This window comes from Porites lutea, chromosome 13 (genome assembly GCF_958299795.1).
Source record: "Porites lutea chromosome 13, jaPorLute2.1, whole genome shotgun sequence".
Lineage (NCBI taxonomy): Eukaryota > Metazoa > Cnidaria > Anthozoa > Scleractinia > Poritidae > Porites > Porites lutea.
The window spans coordinates 3,793,836-3,812,346 of record NC_133213.1 but is presented as its reverse complement, the minus strand read 5'-3'; the positions used below and the strand labels follow the sequence as shown (position 1 = coordinate 3,812,346).

The window sequence follows — 18,511 nt, the reverse complement described above, 5'->3', positions numbered from 1 at the left end:
TATTTTATTCTTGCCTTGTTTTTAGGGATTTTTTATGTTTAGTTTTTTTTTTCATTTAATGCTTTGATAAAAATGATGATTCAACATTCCAGACCACATCTCATATTGTTTGTATCTTTATCCTATCTTTTCTAGCTTTAAGTCGAATCCCTGTTAAGACTACTGTAGCTAAGCCGGAAACCATTCAAGGCAAGTTCTTATGTTTTAATGTTTTATTTAAAAAATGAGCGGGAGTGTACATTAAACCTGATAATACACGGCTGTGAGTTTTTTGAACGGCTTCAAAATCTCTGATATAGATCAACTCATTCTTGCTCTAATATTTTGATTTGGGGTTATTTTGGGCTAAAAAATTGGATGTAAAGTTTAGCTGTGTCTTTATCAGATATAAAGACATGCATTTAACATTTTAAATCTCTTTTGTTTTTTCTTTATTAATTATTAATGAGTTTTTTATTAAATCTTATTGTAAAAAGCTTATAGAAACTGTGGGGCTGCATTAGTGTGTTCATGTTACATCGAAACTCGAGACTCGATCCTCACGTCTCGAGACTTGATCCTCGCATCTCGAAACTTGAAGCGTTCGAGCTTCGAGACGCGAGGATCGAGTCTCGAGATGTGAGGATCGAGTGTCAACTTACTTTTGAGCGGTACTGTAAAGTAAGTGTCTGTTCAATGGTGTTTGTTTAATGGTGCTGGTGTACTGCGGGGAATTCCTTTTTTACAGTTTGTGTCCATTATCCCCCAGAACGTAAGCCCTCTATTCCTGACGCCAGCAACCAATCACGAATTCCCGTTCGCTCAGCTGATACCCAGTCCCCCTCACCAGCCAAGAAGGCCATAACAGGTGGGGTGAGTCCAAAGAACAGTCCTACCAACTCTCAGCACAGTACACCCACTAAGAGGAAACTACCTACTCCAGGGGGAGTGGGGCAAGTTGTCAAGGAACCCACACAAAGTATGGCAGTGGAGAGCAAACCTCAGTCAAGGCCTTGGGAGTTACCTGTGGATCAAGATTCAGACGTTTGTGGTTTTATTTTAATTTAAACAATTCCCTGATACTAAACTCGTTGTTCTTGCTTGCTCCCATAACATTCATAAAAACGTTGTTGGGCACAGAGTACTTACGGCGGCGGCCTCCCTTTCAGTGGGGGAGTACTCTCCCGTGGAAAATTGGTATTCAGAGGCTGGGGCCCGTTTCTCGAAAGTCCTGAGAATTAACGGGCCAATAAAGCTGTTGTTGTTTACATGAAAGATAGAAGTTTCAGTAGTTTTGCATCTTACATAATAAAACTATCAGTTAATGAAACAAAATGGAGTAGTTTGTTAGCCAGGACCTGCGTTCTTATTCTTCATAATTCGATTTGAATACTTGATTTCGGCCCGAAAAGCTACCGGGACTTTCGAGAAACGGGTCCCTGGCCCCTAAAAAAATGCATTTTCGTGCATTTTGAGTGATGAGAGATGGAATTTTATCTGTGAGGACGTTTCCTTTGTTTTTTTGTTCTCTGTTAGTTTTCTTTTTTTAACAAAGGCGTTGAGAAAGATATGGTTAAGGTTATTATCCCTAATAAACATTTTTTTCTTTTTCTGGCAACTAAACTGTAATTTTTGTTGGTGGCCAGCGCTTTTGTAGATCCTTGTCAGCACTGCAATAATTTACTGTATAATAATTACAATTTGATTTCAATAATGACGCTTTAGGATGTGAGCCACTTAAAGTTAGAGCCACATTAAATTGCCCCTTTTGAAAAAGCTTCATTCTGGAGGGTGGAAAAGAATAAGTAAGAAAGGAAGCAAATGCAATTTCATTGTTTGATATTTGCAGGGTGCTATATCTGATACAGATGTGCTTGCTGCTCTCAGTGGAGGCAACACCAAGGTTGGTTGTATAAAGTTGTAAATTAGTAACAACACGTAGCCTGTTCCAGGCGTTGTGAAAGTAGAGTGAGGCGTGAAGGAAGAGAGCGGGAAAAAAATAAGGAGGAAAGGAGGGAGAGGGAGAGAAGAAGGACCCTCCCCCCCTACTAACACTACCCCACTCCCTCGAGTTTTTTTTTTTCTGCTCACATCTCTTTGTGCAATCGCCACGATCTGAACGCCTGGAACAGGCTAAACAACACGTAGAGTAAGAAGTTCAATGTCAGGCCCACATTTAAAGCAAGAATGCTAGCGTACAAGCAAGCTCTTCATGTGGAGATATCGTGAGAAGTCACGGGCGAGTGGCACGCGTTCCTTCTCGGGTAGTTTCGCTCTTTGCGGACAATGATTAACTAATTGCGGAGCTTTTATTTGTTAGAGGAGACACTCTGTAAAACCGACTTGCCTAAATATATCACTTTTATGACCAAGGCTGCCGTTTTTAGGTGTTTGAGTGTATGGGATCAAAACAGCAAGTAGGGAAAATAGAACTGAAAATTCTCCAAACTGATCTCCATACATTTACATAAAGAATTAGATGAGAGAATTTGTTAAATGATCAAAGTATTCACCTTAAGTGATAATGTTATAGATTCTCCAAACCTTTTCTCTTGTTTATATATTGATAGTGTTCAGAGAAAATTAATGTTGGTCAGTCAAGCACTCCTAACGCGTCTCGCTTTAAGATGGTTTGCACATAAAAATAGTGTAGCGCACTTCCGCTCATCAAATAAATTATCTATTTTGGGCGATTCTTCTAACTTGATTTAAAGACTTTTTTTCTGTCTATGATTAAAAGAATTTTTGGTGTGGTACTTTTTCTTTGGTGAAAGTTCCACCATGTAACGTAAGGTGTTTGTCACCTTTCGCTTCCCTTGAAATTTTTTAACCCGTCACTAAATGCTACGACGGCTTGTTTCAGTCGCTTTTGACGTAAATGTTAATAATAATTTAGCTTAACAATTTTTTTTTTACTTTCAGCTCCCAAAATTTACCACAGGCTCGAAGGAACCAAAACAGGGTAAGGAAATTTCGTTTTTGCAGTAACTGAATGAGCTGGCTATTAAAAACGCGGTGTGTGGGAAGGAGCGATTTCTTAGAGAAAGAACCTATCAGTGCATACACTTGTAGTTGAAAAACTACCTCGTTCGCAGTCCCCCGGAGCGAAAGAGGACGGACGACTTAGGATGAGAGGGAGAGAACACCCTGGGAACGGGGTTGAGTTAACAATGCAAGACGTTAATAGGCCATTTCCGAGTTGCGCCAAGCCTCTGTTTCAAGGCAAGGCAAAGTGTGAAACCATTGATATGAAAATGTTTTTTTTATTCTCATGTGAAATGAGAATGAAGCTCATTTTCACAAGAAAGGTTTTGCACGTAACGTCCCTTTGAAAGTGAGAGTTTTGGGATCTCGGAAATGGCCTCCAGAGAAATAAAGAGATTTATCCATGACTTTGACCAACTCGACTTGCTTGGCAAATTGCCGTAGTCAATTGATTTGTTGATTGACTTATGGAAGGACGAACTTACAGATTGTCATTTCTTGTCAACAACAGAGAATCTCGACTTTAGCTTATCAAGTGGCGGGGAGGGGAATGATGACGAGGACTTGTCCTTTAGTGATGCTCCGCTTGATGATGAGGACGATGAACCGCTGACCAGACCAAGCTCAGGGTTTACTCCTTCACCACAACCACTGACCTCCACTCAAAAACAACAGGCACAAGGCGAGGATAGGAAACCGGCCGAAAAGAAAGAAACAGGTTGGTGAAATGGCTTTTCTTTGGGGCAGACGGGGGCGGGGGGTGGGGGGGAGAGGGCAGCAGCGGATAAGAATTTTTTGTCCATCTATATCGTAGGAAAAGGGGTGCTGTAAACTACCGGCTATAAGCCCTGGGCTTATATATCTTCGTAAGGGGTGTTAGGAGTGCCTATAAACGGAGGGGCTTATAACCGGGGGTGCCTATAACCCTCCCTGAAAAAGTGTTTGGAAACAAGCTATGGCAGGTGCTGATCAACATACGTTGTGCATTTACCAGTGGCGAACTCAGGAAAGGGGCCCGGGGGCGGGAGGGTCCCCCTTATTTTAAGACCAAACTGAGGCCCGAAGATCCGAATTTTGTTTTGAGAAGGTTAAACCCAACGTGTTTTAATATAATCGTCTTTATTGCTTATTTTTTAGTTCCGCCTAAGCTAGATATCGATCTCGGCAGCTCTGTGAGTTCTGTTTCCGACCCTGACATCAGCGGAATGTCAGATAAAGAGCCTGCGAAGAAAGATGATCAGCGGAAAGCCGCTCATGCGGCAGAACCTGCCAAGCCTGGTGACGAAAGCCAGAGTGAAGGTAAGGTGTCTTCTTACGTCAGCCTATTCCCCGGTCGTCCTTTGCGAGCTCGGTTGTTACTTCACCCACGCTCGGCTCTAAACTCCTTCATTTACTCACATAGAACTCCTTCGCCAATCGCCCCGAACTTAAAACAATACTCAACCCCACCTTGGGGAAAAAGTTGTACCACTTAATCGGAGACTACCTTCGAGCAGTAGCTGGCTTTTTTAACTTATCCAACGATAAATTCAAAAAGTGTAGTTAAAAAGACCTACGGTGTGACATCTACCCAAAAATCTGAAGCTGGTCCGTCCACCAGAACAATGGAGAAAAGAAAAGGTGGATGAAATTAGCTTTTTATTTCTGTAGTATTCCCCCGTACTTGTGAAGTTATTCATTAATTTATACTTTGTCTTTCGCTCTCTTTGTAGAAGAGTCTGCTTGGGACAGCTCAGATGCGGTAAGTTACCTTTTTTGATTGATTGGTGGTTTGATTGTTTGACTGACTGACTAGCCGACGGGTTGATTGATTGATTGATTGATTGATTTAGTAGGTGAGCAAGTGAGTGATCAACTGACTGATCGACTAACTGAATTTTGAAGCGAACTACTCAATTCAACACCGTACCGTACGTTTTTACATTCTTGGGAAGTGGTTTTGCCCAAATGTTTGGCCAAATCGCCTTTATGAGAGTAAAGACACTTAACAGTACAAATTTTGTAGTGTCAAGGCAAGTTAAAAGGAAAAAGGATACACTTCCGGTTGCGCATTACCATAAGGATAGAGCGTAAGCGAAGACGTTTTTGAGAGACGCATATCAACCGAAAGTGGACTTTTTGCATTCTTGGGCAATGGTTTTGCTCAAATTTACGGACAAATCGTCTCTATGAGAATAAAGACACTTAATAATACAAATTTGGTTCTGTCAAGGCATATTATACGCCACTTGCACATCTCCCGTAATGCATTTTCAGTTTCTCTTGGGACGGCTGTAATACCCTGGAGAAATGAAAAACAAAGGTTATGCAAATTTTTTTTTTTTTTTTGGGGGGGGGGGGGTGGGGGTGGGGGGCAAATAACGTGCATTATGGGAGATGTGCAAGTGGCGTATAGGAAACAGGCCTCACTTCCTCCCTCAATAACGCCCTTGCATAAGCTTAATCTTCGCGTTTTCTCTTATCCAGGATATTCTTCCATCTGATGGCCCCGATTCTACCCGCGGTAGTAGCTTGTTCGGCACCTTAAGTCCGCTGCCCAAAAATTCAGCAGGGAACGCTAAGGCTACGAAACCGTCTGCAGCCTCGCCGAGAAAGACGAACGCTAACGAGAGCGATTCCGAAGCCACTGAAACAGAGAGTGAGTGGGAGAAAGAAAGGGCGTTCAAAAAGGCGCAAAAAGAAGAAGAACAAGAAAAGGTATTTTTTTAACAATCTTTTCGTTACTTAAGCACGGTGGGGAAAAAGTAGCCTGCGTTTTTGGGCGAAAGTTTGATTTGCTTTCGTTCAAACTTTCTCAACGAAGTCGCTCGGAAATGCTTGCTACGTAGGCTAAGATAATAGGTACGAAATTATCCATCTCTAAACCATTATTTGTTGTTTTGAAAACAAGGAAAAAGAAAGGCAGAGAATATTACAGTGGGAAAAGGAACAGAAAGAAAAAGATGATGCTCTTGCGAGAGAACTGCAAGCAGAGATGGAATTAGAGATGGAGATGGAAAGGAAAGAAAGAGAGGAAGAAGAAAGAAGAAGAAAAGAAGAGGAAGAAGCTGAAATGAAACGGAAACAAGATGAGGAAAATGAGCAAAGGAGAAGGGAAGGAGAGAGACGTGAAAAGGAACGACAAGAGGCGGAAAGGAAGAGACGAGATGAGGAGGAGAGAAGAAGACGCGAGAAGGAGAGGGAAGAGCGAGAGAAAGAGGAAGAACTAGAACGTCAGTTGCGGAAGAAAGAAGAAGAGAAACTGGTCCTTGAACGCAAACAAGAAGAGGAGCGTCGAAAGAGAGAAGAAGAATTACAGCAGCTTAAAGAGTTACAGGAGGAAGAGATGCGAACTTTGGAGCGTGAGAAAGAGAGGGAGCTTGAACGGCAGATGAGGATGAAGGAAGAGGAAATGGAGAGACAGAAGCGAGAGTATGAAGAAAGATTGGAACGCGAACGAATCGCCATGGAGGAGCAGCGAGCCAGGGAAGAAGAAGATCGCCTTCTGAAGCAGAGAACTGCTGATGAAGAGGCCGAACAGCTACTTCAGGCGTATCGGCAGAAACAGGAGGAGCTGTTAGAAAAGGAGCGACGCTTTGAAGAGGAAATGGCCAAGCGCGAACGGGAACTCGAAGAGAAAGCAAGGCTGTCGGAGCTGGAGAGAATTCCTGTTCAAGAGGTTGTGACAGTCGTGCAGAAAGACCAGTCATATTCCTCACAACCTGCGGGAAATGTGGAGTACTCCCAGCAACAGGTCAGTAACACGGATACTTACGTCTGATTTTTTCAACATAATAACGGGTGGAATGCGAATACCCCGCAGTTTCCACAGGATTATCAGTTCTTGAAACACTCGAGTTTCACTCTCCATAGAAAAGCAGGTATATCCGGGATTGCAAGTTGTTGAGATTCTTGCTTCTTTGTGACGGACATCACGTATGGAAATTAGAAATAATAGTGTCTAAAATGAAGTATCTGAGTTGCGAAGTTTCTCGCATTTCTGGACATAAGTGTTAAAAAAGCTATTTTGTTTGTTTGTTTTCCAATGTCAATCCTTAAAAGGCTTCTTTCCGGCCCTTTACTAAGTAATATTGGCCTGTAAAAAACTCATAAAAGACCAGCTAACACCATTTACGTAAATGTCAGGCTGAACTTGAGGAATGGAAGAAGATGTATGAGATGAATGTGGAGAAGGAAAAGGTGGCGTTAGAAGAAGCTGTTAGAAAGAGAAAAGAGGAAGAGCAAAAAGCTGAGGAGGCTGCCTCAAAACTGCGACAGATTCAGAAGGAAGAAGATCTGATGAGAATCGAGGGAGCACTGCGGCATCGACGGCATGGCGAGGAACTAAAAGAGGCGGAAAAGAAATTACAGAGACTGGAGGCAGAGGAACAAGCTGTTACAAATAAGAAAGGTGGGTTGGTTAAAGTTTGTGATTGGCTGACTGAGTTGCTTTAGTTCGCCGCTGATTGGCTCACAGGATGGCTCGTTTGCTCGCTTAGAGACAGACCGAGTGGTCGACTGACTGGCTGAATGACAAGCTGACTGATTGTCTGACTGACTAACTGGCTGAATAACTGGCTTAAATGACTTTTTTCATTCTCTGAGCCTTGGCTAAAATGCGAAAATCCGAGACGATGTGAATTCTGGTTTTCAATGCCTTTACTTTTGCAAAAAATGCCCATTTGTACAATATGGTGCATAGTTTCAAATTGCTCAATATATTTTTTAGAATCCAAATAGATGAGTTAATCCGAACCTGTCAGCTGTTTAAGTATTGTTTGAACGAGACATGAGGCTTGGCTGGCTTCGCTCCTTTAACGACGCGTTTATTTAAACAAATTTACATATCTATAACTCTGTTTACGAATTTCACGGATGAACAACTTTTTAACACCACTTCAAACGACATTAGTAGATGAAACTAAATTTTGCAAGCATTTTAAGTATGATGAAATTGAGGACAACTTGAATTGTTTTTCTGCCAAGTATTCAAGTGCTGGAATTAACCGCAAACTACATGTTCACGAGCGATTCTTTCTTGGACGGCTATTTCGAAGCTAATGTTATCGTGTAACGAGCAGCCTTTCATATTTCATGGTTAGCCAGACTAAACAAAATTTGCCCCACGCAGTGTACAGTTTTATGGATTTTTCAAACCCTCCTTAGTCAAGGTAAGCCAAAAGCCGTTAATATTCAGTTTAATTCTACTTTTACGTAGCTTTCCTTTCTCTAATTTTAACCAAAATATCGTCTTCGTGCTTTGAACATATCCGTCAGACTATAGCTTATAACACTCTAGTCAGATTAAAGTAATACTGAACACCTTTATTGATGAGTTTGTCTGATAAAACAACTCTATAACTTTCAGGCTAACCGCACAAGTCTATGTAAAACTATTCTATTGAGAATGTGGATGTCCCAAACTCGAACTTGTGTTTAAATAATTCAAATCACTGAGGTGTGAAGTCTTTTTCGCTGATATATTCGAAGAGTTTTCATGTAATCCTTCGAAAAACAAAGAGGGTTGATGTCTATTAATTGCTTCTTGTTTACCATAGTGCTTCTCAACGTAGGTAACCCTTCTACCGTTGGCTCAGGGCATTTTTCAACGTGGAATTTTTTTCTTGTTTATGACCCCTTTCATGTATACCGATTTCGATTTTTGATAAATGTCATTTCATGCCGTGGGTCAGTTATATCTAAGATTGGTGTAATTGTGTAAAAGGGAAAACGAGGGAGGGGAGGGTCAGGAGGCTATGATACTTTCTATACTCAGTTGAAGATCGCTGTATTAGTAGTAAGGGTTAACCGTCAATTTCACCACGGCAATCTTTTACAGAATTGGGACAGCAACAGCTGAAGGAGCTGGAAACCCAGCGAAATCGCTTGGATCAAGAGACCAGCGCTAAACTGGCCGAGCTTAACAACAGGTAACATAATACCTTTACAAAAGGAATAGTTTTGGCTTCTCCCTTTTTTTAACTTCCCATGCAACTTCTCCCTTCCTTTTCGTATCAGCCAATACGAAGCCACTATTAGAAGCTTTCTTAGCGAGTAAAAATGGCTTTTGAAACAGTAGCTTCTTCCACTTCAACAACAACAACAACCTTTATACATCCAACTAGAGAATTTTAAATTTCTTGATGGCTAATGGAAAGAAAAAAAAAGATACGTTATGATTAAAGGATGTCTAGGAGCTAATTTGACAAACGTTTTCTTGCTAGCCCCTAGCTATGAAAGGATATTTTTAACACAGTGGTGACAGGTAGCAAAGAAAAACAATAATAATAACAACAAATTAAGTGAACAAGTAACACATACTAAATTCAGTCAAAACCGTTCCCTGTTTGTCCTTTTGTGAAGCTGTCGCAACTACTAAATATGAAATGTTCAAGATGTCACGAGCTTTGGGCAAAGGAAAATATTTTTTCTGTGTGAGGGAGAGTTTCTCAGTGTTGTTTGTATGCATGCAGGAAACAGTCGAACAATTAATGCTCCAAAGCCCTAGCGAGAATTGGCTCTTTTGAACGTTGGGCACAGATCCCTACTCTTTCTTTGCATTGTTTTTGGCTTACTCTAATGCTCTCGCAGCCGCTTTTTGAAACGAATTCAGTGATGCTGAGCCCGCGGTTTTCTTCAAGGACCATCCTAAGCCTGTTGTTTGTTACGTAACAATCAAGGTAACGCGCGATATAATATGCGCGCGCTATATTACCGTTAGTCCTCACATAACTGCGCGTTGGTTTGTTTGCTCATAATTTCTAATCCTTCTGCTAGGACATTTTGCCTTGTTACAGTGTGAAAGAACCATCTTAACTCTGGACCTCATATGGTGTGTAATTCCTAGCTGTCGGGGAAACGACCTTGAGTCTTCGGTTAAAATTTAAGCTTCTTCCTCTTTGTCTTGGTGGCTTACATTCGGCGAAATGATGATGATCTGTCGGAAACTCCTAACTATGTAACTACGGTTTCCTTGCTTGTGACTGAGATTTCGATTTATCCTTTATTTTTACCTGCTTGTTACGCAGGCACCGCCGGGCTGAACTCGAACAAAAATCACGCCAACTCCTCGAGGAACGTGACCAACTAAGTGCCACGTTTGAAGCAGCGCGACAGAGGACCACAGAACTGAACCAGCCACCTCAAGTATCTATGCTTACCCCAGATAAACGACTTAGTGTCGTTAGCATGGGAAGCGACCTTGAACGCGGTGAAAAGGGCAGGTAGGACCCCTGCAACATATCCGGTCAGTTCGCTACAAAGTCACGGTCATTTCGCTACATTGCAACTTACTGGAAATTGTGAAAACTTTTCACACTCCAAGTAGTTTTGATGAAATGATCTAGCTCTTATGTACTACATTCCTTATGAAACTTTAATTGGGCTGGAGTATTATCATATACTGCAAATTACCAAGTTTGTTCCTAGCAACAGCAAGGGGAAATCAAAATTGTGCCTTCCCAAATTTTCGGCAGCTTCAGTCTGAAACGGTCTGTCAATAATTTGATCGACTTTGTAGCGAAACGACTGACAACTTTCATGATACTCTTTGTCTTGTCTTGCAGCATCTCGTGTTTTTATCCCAAGTAACTGCTTCTCCTTCAGGAATTACACTTTTAATGGCGCAAAAATATTGCCAGAATTAGGGTAGGAGATTACGTTTCGTTTGATATCCATCGTGATCTCTAGAACTAAAAATCAGGAACTCTGAACTTTTTCTTCGCTCCATGATCGTGACATGCTGAACTTTTTGTGGAAAAGATATATAAATACAGCGCTACTTGTCCCCAGCTCCTTTACGTTTTATTGGTGGCTTTGTAACGAAGGTTCCGCCTCTCGCTTAATCTTGTTGGGTGTTTTAAGAGATCCGCGCATTTGAAACATCATCATCAACACCACCACCACCACCAGTCCACCATCATCATCATAATGATGATATCAATATAGTAGTAACAATAAAAGACTTAAGTAAAGAGTTTTAGGCAAAACTTTAAACATTTATTTTTAAAATTTCAGCCCCAATCCTAGCGCCGATAAGAGTATGAAAGACGCAGATAAACGTGATGGAGAGCAGGTGAGTTGTTCCGTTTGCTTGGTTTGTTCGTCATAAACTGCTAACAGTCTAGTAGGCAAATTGCACTGGCAGGAAGGGAATGGGGGGGGGGGGGGGTGGGATTAAGAGGTGAAACAGGTCGTAAGAGACATATGGAGAGGTGGTAGTACTGATTAACGTCCGTTTGCTTGCCTACGTGACAGTTTCAAGGGACATGCTCGCAAGTTTTTGTAGTGATTTTTGTTTCCTTGTTGTTTACGTCGCACGGGATATTGTTTTGAATCCCATGGGAAAAAACATCATTCTTTGCACCATACGAAAATTTAGTTTTGTCCAAGATGCAAGTGCACCAACGCCGACACCTAGTAACATTGTGATTGTTGCTTTAAGGATGACGTTTATATGTTTTTCGCGAATAGATTAGACCCCAGTTGTTCAAACGGTGGATAACGCTATTCACTGAATAAATGTCTCTTGAATAGATTACGCAGTTGATTTCCATAATACTTATCGGCTTGATAGTGATTTGTCCGGTGGATAGCGCTATCCAACGTTTGAACAACCGGGACCACTTATATATTGTTTGGAAATTGTTCTCGCGTCTTTTTTAACAGCCGGTTATGAATGGACACGCTGATGAGGGGGACTGGTCCGAATCTTCCGATGAGGGTCACCAAGGCCGCTACTCTCCCTTAGTTGCCATGACGATGAGCGGTACCAACACCAAACCTCCAACAAGATTTTCGCCTCCCCGGTCCCAGTCCCCGTTGATCAGAGGATCTACCCCGATGAATACGACCGGTGGTGCCCTGGGTACTTCACTGAATGGCTCGTTTGGGCTTCAAGGTAAAAAAGATCATGCTAATTAAACCGAAAGAATGAGAAGGGCATTGTGATGCTCTGTAACGATGCTCCACCCAGGAACCTCTAAGGGTCACGAGGTTCCTACTCTAGTAGAAATGTGGTTTTACTTAGAGTAAAACAAAGTGCAACAAGACTATGAAAAATTGCTATTCATTAACTTCATTTAACAAAAAAACAAACAAACAAATTCAAATTTTGTAATTTGCAATAAAAGTCTTAAGAAATTCATTAATTAGTTACTCCTCAAATTTCAACCTGTGAACTCTCTTTGCTTGTTTTTGATATATTTTTGTTTTTCGTTTTTCTTTGAGGGCAACTTGTAGAGTATTGTAGTAGACCGTGGCAACAACTTCTACGCGCGCGCGCAAATCCACTTAAGCGCGTACAGTGTATTGCGTCATAATGACAACTTTTTCTTCACAATGCCTAACGGAAAGTTTCACGGTTGCGTTCTGAAAATTTAACCGGACAATAATGATAGCTTTTCAAGGGCTCAGGCGTAAAAGTAAGATGCCTAAGCCACTAAGACAGCAGCGCCAAGGTAAGCGTGACTTGGAAAAAACAATTCGGGCGTCTTTGACACTTTCTACGGTGGTTGCGATTTGGCTTTACGATTTGCCATTTTAACCAGAAATAAAAAAGGCTGCATTCGAGAGCTTTCTTTTTCCACGAGGCCTAAAGCTTGACCAGTTTACGACGCCTCAATACTTTTTTTATTGCTGACCACAGGAGAAAAATGTAGTAAATGTGAAATGCATACGCAGAAGCACTGATCATGATTTCTCTTGTTTAAGGATGCTTGTTTGTTTTGCTTTTTTCCCCTCCCGCCATTTCAATTCAAACCTTTTGTTTAAAAAAGTTTGCCTTAGGAAACTTGGAAACTTGTCTTTTTATTAAAATTTCTTATTCTTATTCACATTACAGACAGTCAAAGTTTTGCGCGTCTTCAGGAAGCTCTTCGCGATTCCAAACGACAAGTCGATAAACAACGAGAAAGAATTGTAGCGCTGGAGACGAGCAGAAAACAGATGGAGAGCGACTTAGCTGAAGTGCAAGAGTAAGATTGTGATTTAAATTTGTCCAAATTTCCTGTGCTTACACTTGGTTTTGCCGCGGTATCGAGACGCTTGCTACAGGTTTTCAGATGATTGAAGCGAGATGAAGTGAAAAACCCTTCCCCATCCTTCCCAAACTGTTCTTCTTCCCTGCCGACTTGTTTTAACTTGGTTTCTGCCACCCCTTCCCCCCTTCATTCCCCCCCCCCCCTTACAATAATCGCCTTGTTGTTGGCTTGGGTTTGCTCTTACTTTTCATTGTTTCATTAGGAGAGTGGAATCTCTAACCAAAGAGAAATCTGAATCCGAGCGATTGAAGATGGAGGTAGAAGCCGCTTACAGGACGCTGCAGTATAAATACGATCAAGAAAGCGAAGCACGGCGGGTATCAGAAGCCCTTCATAACCAGCTTAAAGAGCAAATCACAAGAGCAGAGGATAAACTCGCTAAGTAGGTTTACACAAATCTAACGGGTGTTTGTTGATGTTGGGAAACTTTTGTTGGCTCGCTATCATGATGTGATGTGGGTATTGTTGGATGTGTTTTGTAACTGGTAATCTTCTGGACCCGAATGCTCATTGTTATCCATTAGATAGAGATTTCTCTAGTGGATAGCGTTATCCATCTTTCGAACAACTGAGGCCTTTAATTTATTCTTGGTAATTTCGCCAGCTGTAACACCAAGAAACTGAGAAGATGCGTCGTAACTTTTTTTCTAGCAGTTCTCGCTTTGACAAACCAAAAAACAATGAAATGAATTTAAAGCTAGACAAAGAACGGTGCAAATGAAAATTGGCTTAAAATTTGACAAATGATTTTTTTCCTAAGATCTTCAAACCCTTCACTACTCGAATACGTATATTTGGGGGAAATCCTTGGGTAATACTATTCAAATGAAACTTCTTTGGCTGAAGTTTTGCGTTGTACTATTTATTTCTACGGTTTTGAATTTTTTATATGACTTTTTTCTTTCACTGTTTGGAGTTAAAGGGTTAATTTTTCGCGTTATTTCTAATTAATCTTCTCAAGCAAAGTGCAATAATTTTATGCGTGTAAATTCGTATCCTATGTTCGTAGGGAGCTGGAAAATCGTCAAAACTTGGAGGTCGAAAAACGCCAACAACAAATCGAAAATAAGTCACTGCGAAACAACCTACACCAGCTCGAATCGGATGTGCGAGATCTGAAGAGAGCATTAGCTGAAGAGCAAGACGCGCGCGCCATGCAGAACCAGCTACTTGAAGATGAACGTAAAAAGAGTGAAGTATTAATTGAGGAGTCACGTAACCACTCACTGCAGAAAGCTGAGGCGCTGAGCCAACTGGAAGCAGTGGATCAAACAAGGAAGAGTTATGAAGTCAGCAGCGGCTCATTGCGAGAAGAACTTAAAGCAGCACAAGTAAGTGTTGTTATAGGTACAGTTGGTTTAAGAAGAAGTTATATGTGGATTCGTTTGCAGCGCATTGATTATGAATGGTCATTCTTTAAGTTTTTTCCGCTGATCTTGAATAACTCTGACTGTACATCATAATGAACAGTATCACAGGAAAGAACTGCACTTAAACATTTCATCCGCAGGCTCAAAACTACATCTTTGTGCGTCAATTTAACGCTGCTATAAGGGTGTTATCTATCTTTGCCTCAGAGTAGGCTGTAACAGCTGCCTGTGGGTACACGTGGATTCAATGAGTTTTATTGATTCTTTTTTTTTACGTTGTTAGATTGAGCTAGCCGATACCAAAGCTCGACTGGAGGCCACGAAGGCATCCATGGGAAAGGAAATTGCGGTTCTTAAAGAGAAACTGCAAAAGAAAGCTGACAAAGTGGTAAGATTCTTTTTTTCTTTTTTTTGTTTAAAGTACAAAACTGTTAATCGTGGATGCTTAAAAAACAATTTTTGTTATTTCAGGCCAAAAGCGAGGAAGCACTTCAACAAACTCGTGCCGAGTTCGATTCACATGTGGCAAGCGGAAGAAACGAGCATGCGCAGATTAGCAGCAAGCTTGAAAGTGAGACGCAGACGCGGGCTCGGTTAGAGTCTGAAGTAAGCCATATATTTTCATACATTCACGTGATGTGTACATACTGTTTCGGAAAACGCGTTTTTGATCCAGTTGTAAAACTGTTTGAAAGGCCTACCTTACTCTTAAATTTTCTTGTCGGTGAAAGCGTTGATTAGTGATATTTTCTCTTCTTATTAGATTTCGTCATTAAGATCGCGACTGGAGAAATCTGATAAAGAACTTGAACGAGCCAGTGTGGGAAGAGTAGAAGCTGAAAGGTGAGATATAATTCCGAAACCCGCCCTTCCTAGTTACACAATTTACGCCAATTCTCTCCCGCCCTCCCATCCCTGACTTTTTTATGGGCCCCCTCCCCGTCTGAGGGTCTGCGATACATGTATTTCTACACTGTAGTATATCAAGGATGAGACGCAGTGATTCATCGCCAGATGAATCACCGAGAAGGGAGTTGAAAATACGACGCGCAGCGGAGTATTTTTAATGAACTTCGAGGTGTTTCATCTGGTGATGAAACTCAGTGTAGAATGCTTGATATTACTTCTCAAACAAAATCGTTGTTCAAGGAGAAATTAGGGATGCAAAAATGAGCAGTTTTTCATCTGATTTCCAAACACTCATTAAATATTTATTTCCTTGGTGTTTTCTTTATGAATTATTGATGAGTTTGAGAAGATTTGATGCTTCCTTTTCCGGTTTATTATTTAACAAGATATACGTGTTCTGTGATATGGGGGTGGAGGGCGTTGAGACGGTGTTAGTAAAGGACTTACATCTTATTATATGAATTCAGCATGCTCGAAACATAAGATTCCCTAGACTGCCAGCAAGCTCTCTCACTGCTCCAGGGGGTACAGGGGTGGGGGAGGGAAGAGTAATAGGAACCAGAGCGTCACAGAGAGCTTTCTCACAGGCTAAAGATTCCCTAATATTCCGCGAAAAATATACCATTCGAAAGACCAGGGAAAGTTCCGCACTCACAGACAAAACGTGTCGGTGGCACTAGTTAAAAATTACTTGCTTCGACCAAAAATCGAGACGAATCTGTCACATTTGTGAAACAGTTTATGACCGCAATTTTAACAAAACGAACAAATCTGCTGAAAGTGTGGCGGGACTCTGGCTTTTCAATCTCTTTTCTATTTGTCAGTTTTTTGCTCCTCATAGTTGTGATTTTTTCTGTCAATGAATCTCCCAAACGTGAAATTGCTTCTTTTAACTACTCATATAATTTTTATTTCTCTTCTGGACGTTCCAGACAAGTGCAGAATCTACGCGATGAACTTTACCAATCAAAGCTGAGACTTGAGAAAGAGACTTCGTCATTGAAGGAGGCTAATAAGGTAAGGTTTGAGTTTTCTATATTCTCATCTGGTGCAATGTATGTAGAAAACAAACTGAACACGCGAATTGTTGCTACTATTCAAGAGCGTTATTATGGTTGTACAATAAATAAACAGAACCACAGAAAAGTATTCCAAGCTTCAATTGGCGACAAAAGTAGTTGACGCAGTTTGCCTTCCACGACATTTCTTACTTCAGTTTTGGCAAAACTGTCTACTTTACTCTTGTTGCTCACGATTGGAATCTTCAACAATAGCTTAATATCATAAGGATGATCATAAGTCAATTTGTCAAAGACATTGCTTTTATTTCAATGAATTGCCACGTTATCATTATTCTAGTAACTTGCGCTGGTTCTTGATTTCCTGTATTCTGTGGGTCAAATGTGTTGCTTTACTAACACTTTTGCCACATCTAGAATATCTTTTCTCTCTCTTTAAGTCTTCGTTTTGCTGTTTACAGGCGTTGATGATGAAACTCGAGTCGGCGGAGAACAAAGCAAGTAGTCTTGACATCGAAGTAAGATTTTATTATTCTCCGGTTATTTACTATAGCTCTTGATGAGACGGACACCTCCATAGAACGGACGCAGAAAATTTGCCCCTTGCCATTCGTCGGCCATTTCCTGTACCGTTAACTGCCGCTTATAAGCCCTTCCCCCACTTATAAGCCTCCCCCGCTTATAATCTTCCCAACTTATATGCCTCCCTCACTTACAAGCCCCCCCCCCCCCCCCCCCCCCAGGTTGTATGCCCATCTACCTGTAAACAAAAAAAACATCCGACTGTAAGCTTCACCAGATATGACCCTTTCTCTAAATTTATTGAAATGACTTCGATTTATTAAGACGTTAGTCCATAGAACGGACACATAGGATTGGCCCATGACATTGTACGGTCGTTTTCCTGTAGCCCTCTCAGTCGTTTTATTTGACTTCCTATAAAGCGAACATCTATCTAACTCGGACACTTATTGTCCCGTTTCAGTGGTATCCGCCTTAGAGAGAGTCTACCGTATTTAGTCAAGAATTTATGTGACTCTCTGCGACCTAGAGAGAAACAAGAATCCAAGGAGCAGATCGTACTCATAAGTTGATACTCGTACGTTTTTTATACCTGAAGTTCTTCCCAACTTACCGGCCATTTTTTTGTGTTTCATTTACCAAATACTGCTATTGCAGTTTTTGTCGAATTTAAATTTTCTATCCTAGAAAGTGATAATCAACAGCATTTGGTCTGTTTCAGTTGCAAACTGCGAATGTTATGCTTAATGAACGAGGAAGTCAACTGAACCTTGTGCAGAGAGACACAGAGCATCAGAAGTCACAACATGATCGACTGCAAGATAAGATCCGACTAGAAAAGGTATAAACTTCCCGGTGAAATTTCTAAATAGATAAAGGGTACAATTTTTAAAGATGCCGGTGCCACGTCGCCGAGGCAGAGAAACAAGACTGAAAACTGATTGTAATGAAAGAGTGGGTGTTTATAGAGTTGGCCCTTTAGTAAGGGCGAGAGCGTTACACTGGCCATGGCTTATTCGCTTGGAATTGACTTACGTAATAGCTGCTAAAGAAAGTTCCAAGCAAGATTAGTCACGTCGTTACTTACGTGTGTTACTATTTCACTTACGTTTTCTTTTCAGGAGCAAAATTCAAAATTCGTCGCCGAGGCAGAGAAACAAGACTGAAAACTGATTGTAATGAAAGAGTGGGTGTTTATAGAGTTGGCCCTTTAGTAAGGGCGGGAGCGTTACACTGGCCATGGCTTATTCGCTTGGAATTGACTTACGTAATAGCTGCTAAAGAAAGTTCCAAGCAAGATTAGTCACGTCGTTACTTACGTGTGTTACTATTTCACTTACGTTTTCTTTTCAGGAGCAAAATTCAAGACTCTCTGCAAAGTTAGAAGGCAGTGAGCTTAAGTAAGTCATACGTCCGTCCCAAATGACTGTTTAGAGACTTTATCATCGAGGTTTGGCCATCTTACCGCAAACGGCAAACTACGGTTTGCGGTTAGCGGTATCACGTTACCCGTCTGCACGTATTTAGGACTTGTTATTCGCGGATGGTAGCTCGCGGCTAGCTGCCATTTTATTTTCCTTCATTCGTTCACTTCTAATTTAGTTGAGAAATCTTCTCTAAAATTGCGTTTCTATGGAAAAGAATTCGATAATTAATGAGCGAAAGAGTTGTTAAAGTGGTATTCCCTGTCAACCGTGGAATTGTGATG

The 18,511-nt window shown here is 41.2% G+C and overlaps 1 protein-coding gene across 1 annotated transcript in view; it reads left to right on the top strand.

Moving 5' to 3' along the window:
* The window catches only part of LOC140922200 (uncharacterized), a 66,633-nt gene that overhangs the window by 7,648 nt on the left and 40,474 nt on the right, over positions 1-18,511 (top strand). The window contains exons 10-33 of the mRNA XM_073372178.1: positions 136-189; positions 749-1,023; positions 1,829-1,882; positions 2,902-2,941; positions 3,476-3,682; positions 4,102-4,263; positions 4,677-4,705; positions 5,431-5,661; positions 5,855-6,697; positions 7,090-7,354; positions 8,783-8,873; positions 9,972-10,166; positions 10,960-11,017; positions 11,611-11,842; positions 12,785-12,917; positions 13,186-13,365; positions 13,993-14,314; positions 14,637-14,741; positions 14,825-14,959; positions 15,117-15,196; positions 16,195-16,279; positions 16,743-16,799; positions 17,525-17,644; positions 18,157-18,203. Coding sequence (XP_073228279.1) covers positions 136-189; positions 749-1,023; positions 1,829-1,882; positions 2,902-2,941; positions 3,476-3,682; positions 4,102-4,263; positions 4,677-4,705; positions 5,431-5,661; positions 5,855-6,697; positions 7,090-7,354; positions 8,783-8,873; positions 9,972-10,166; positions 10,960-11,017; positions 11,611-11,842; positions 12,785-12,917; positions 13,186-13,365; positions 13,993-14,314; positions 14,637-14,741; positions 14,825-14,959; positions 15,117-15,196; positions 16,195-16,279; positions 16,743-16,799; positions 17,525-17,644; positions 18,157-18,203 — 4,000 coding nt within the window. The remainder of the gene's footprint in view (positions 1-135; positions 190-748; positions 1,024-1,828; positions 1,883-2,901; positions 2,942-3,475; positions 3,683-4,101; positions 4,264-4,676; positions 4,706-5,430; positions 5,662-5,854; positions 6,698-7,089; positions 7,355-8,782; positions 8,874-9,971; positions 10,167-10,959; positions 11,018-11,610; positions 11,843-12,784; positions 12,918-13,185; positions 13,366-13,992; positions 14,315-14,636; positions 14,742-14,824; positions 14,960-15,116; positions 15,197-16,194; positions 16,280-16,742; positions 16,800-17,524; positions 17,645-18,156; positions 18,204-18,511) is intronic.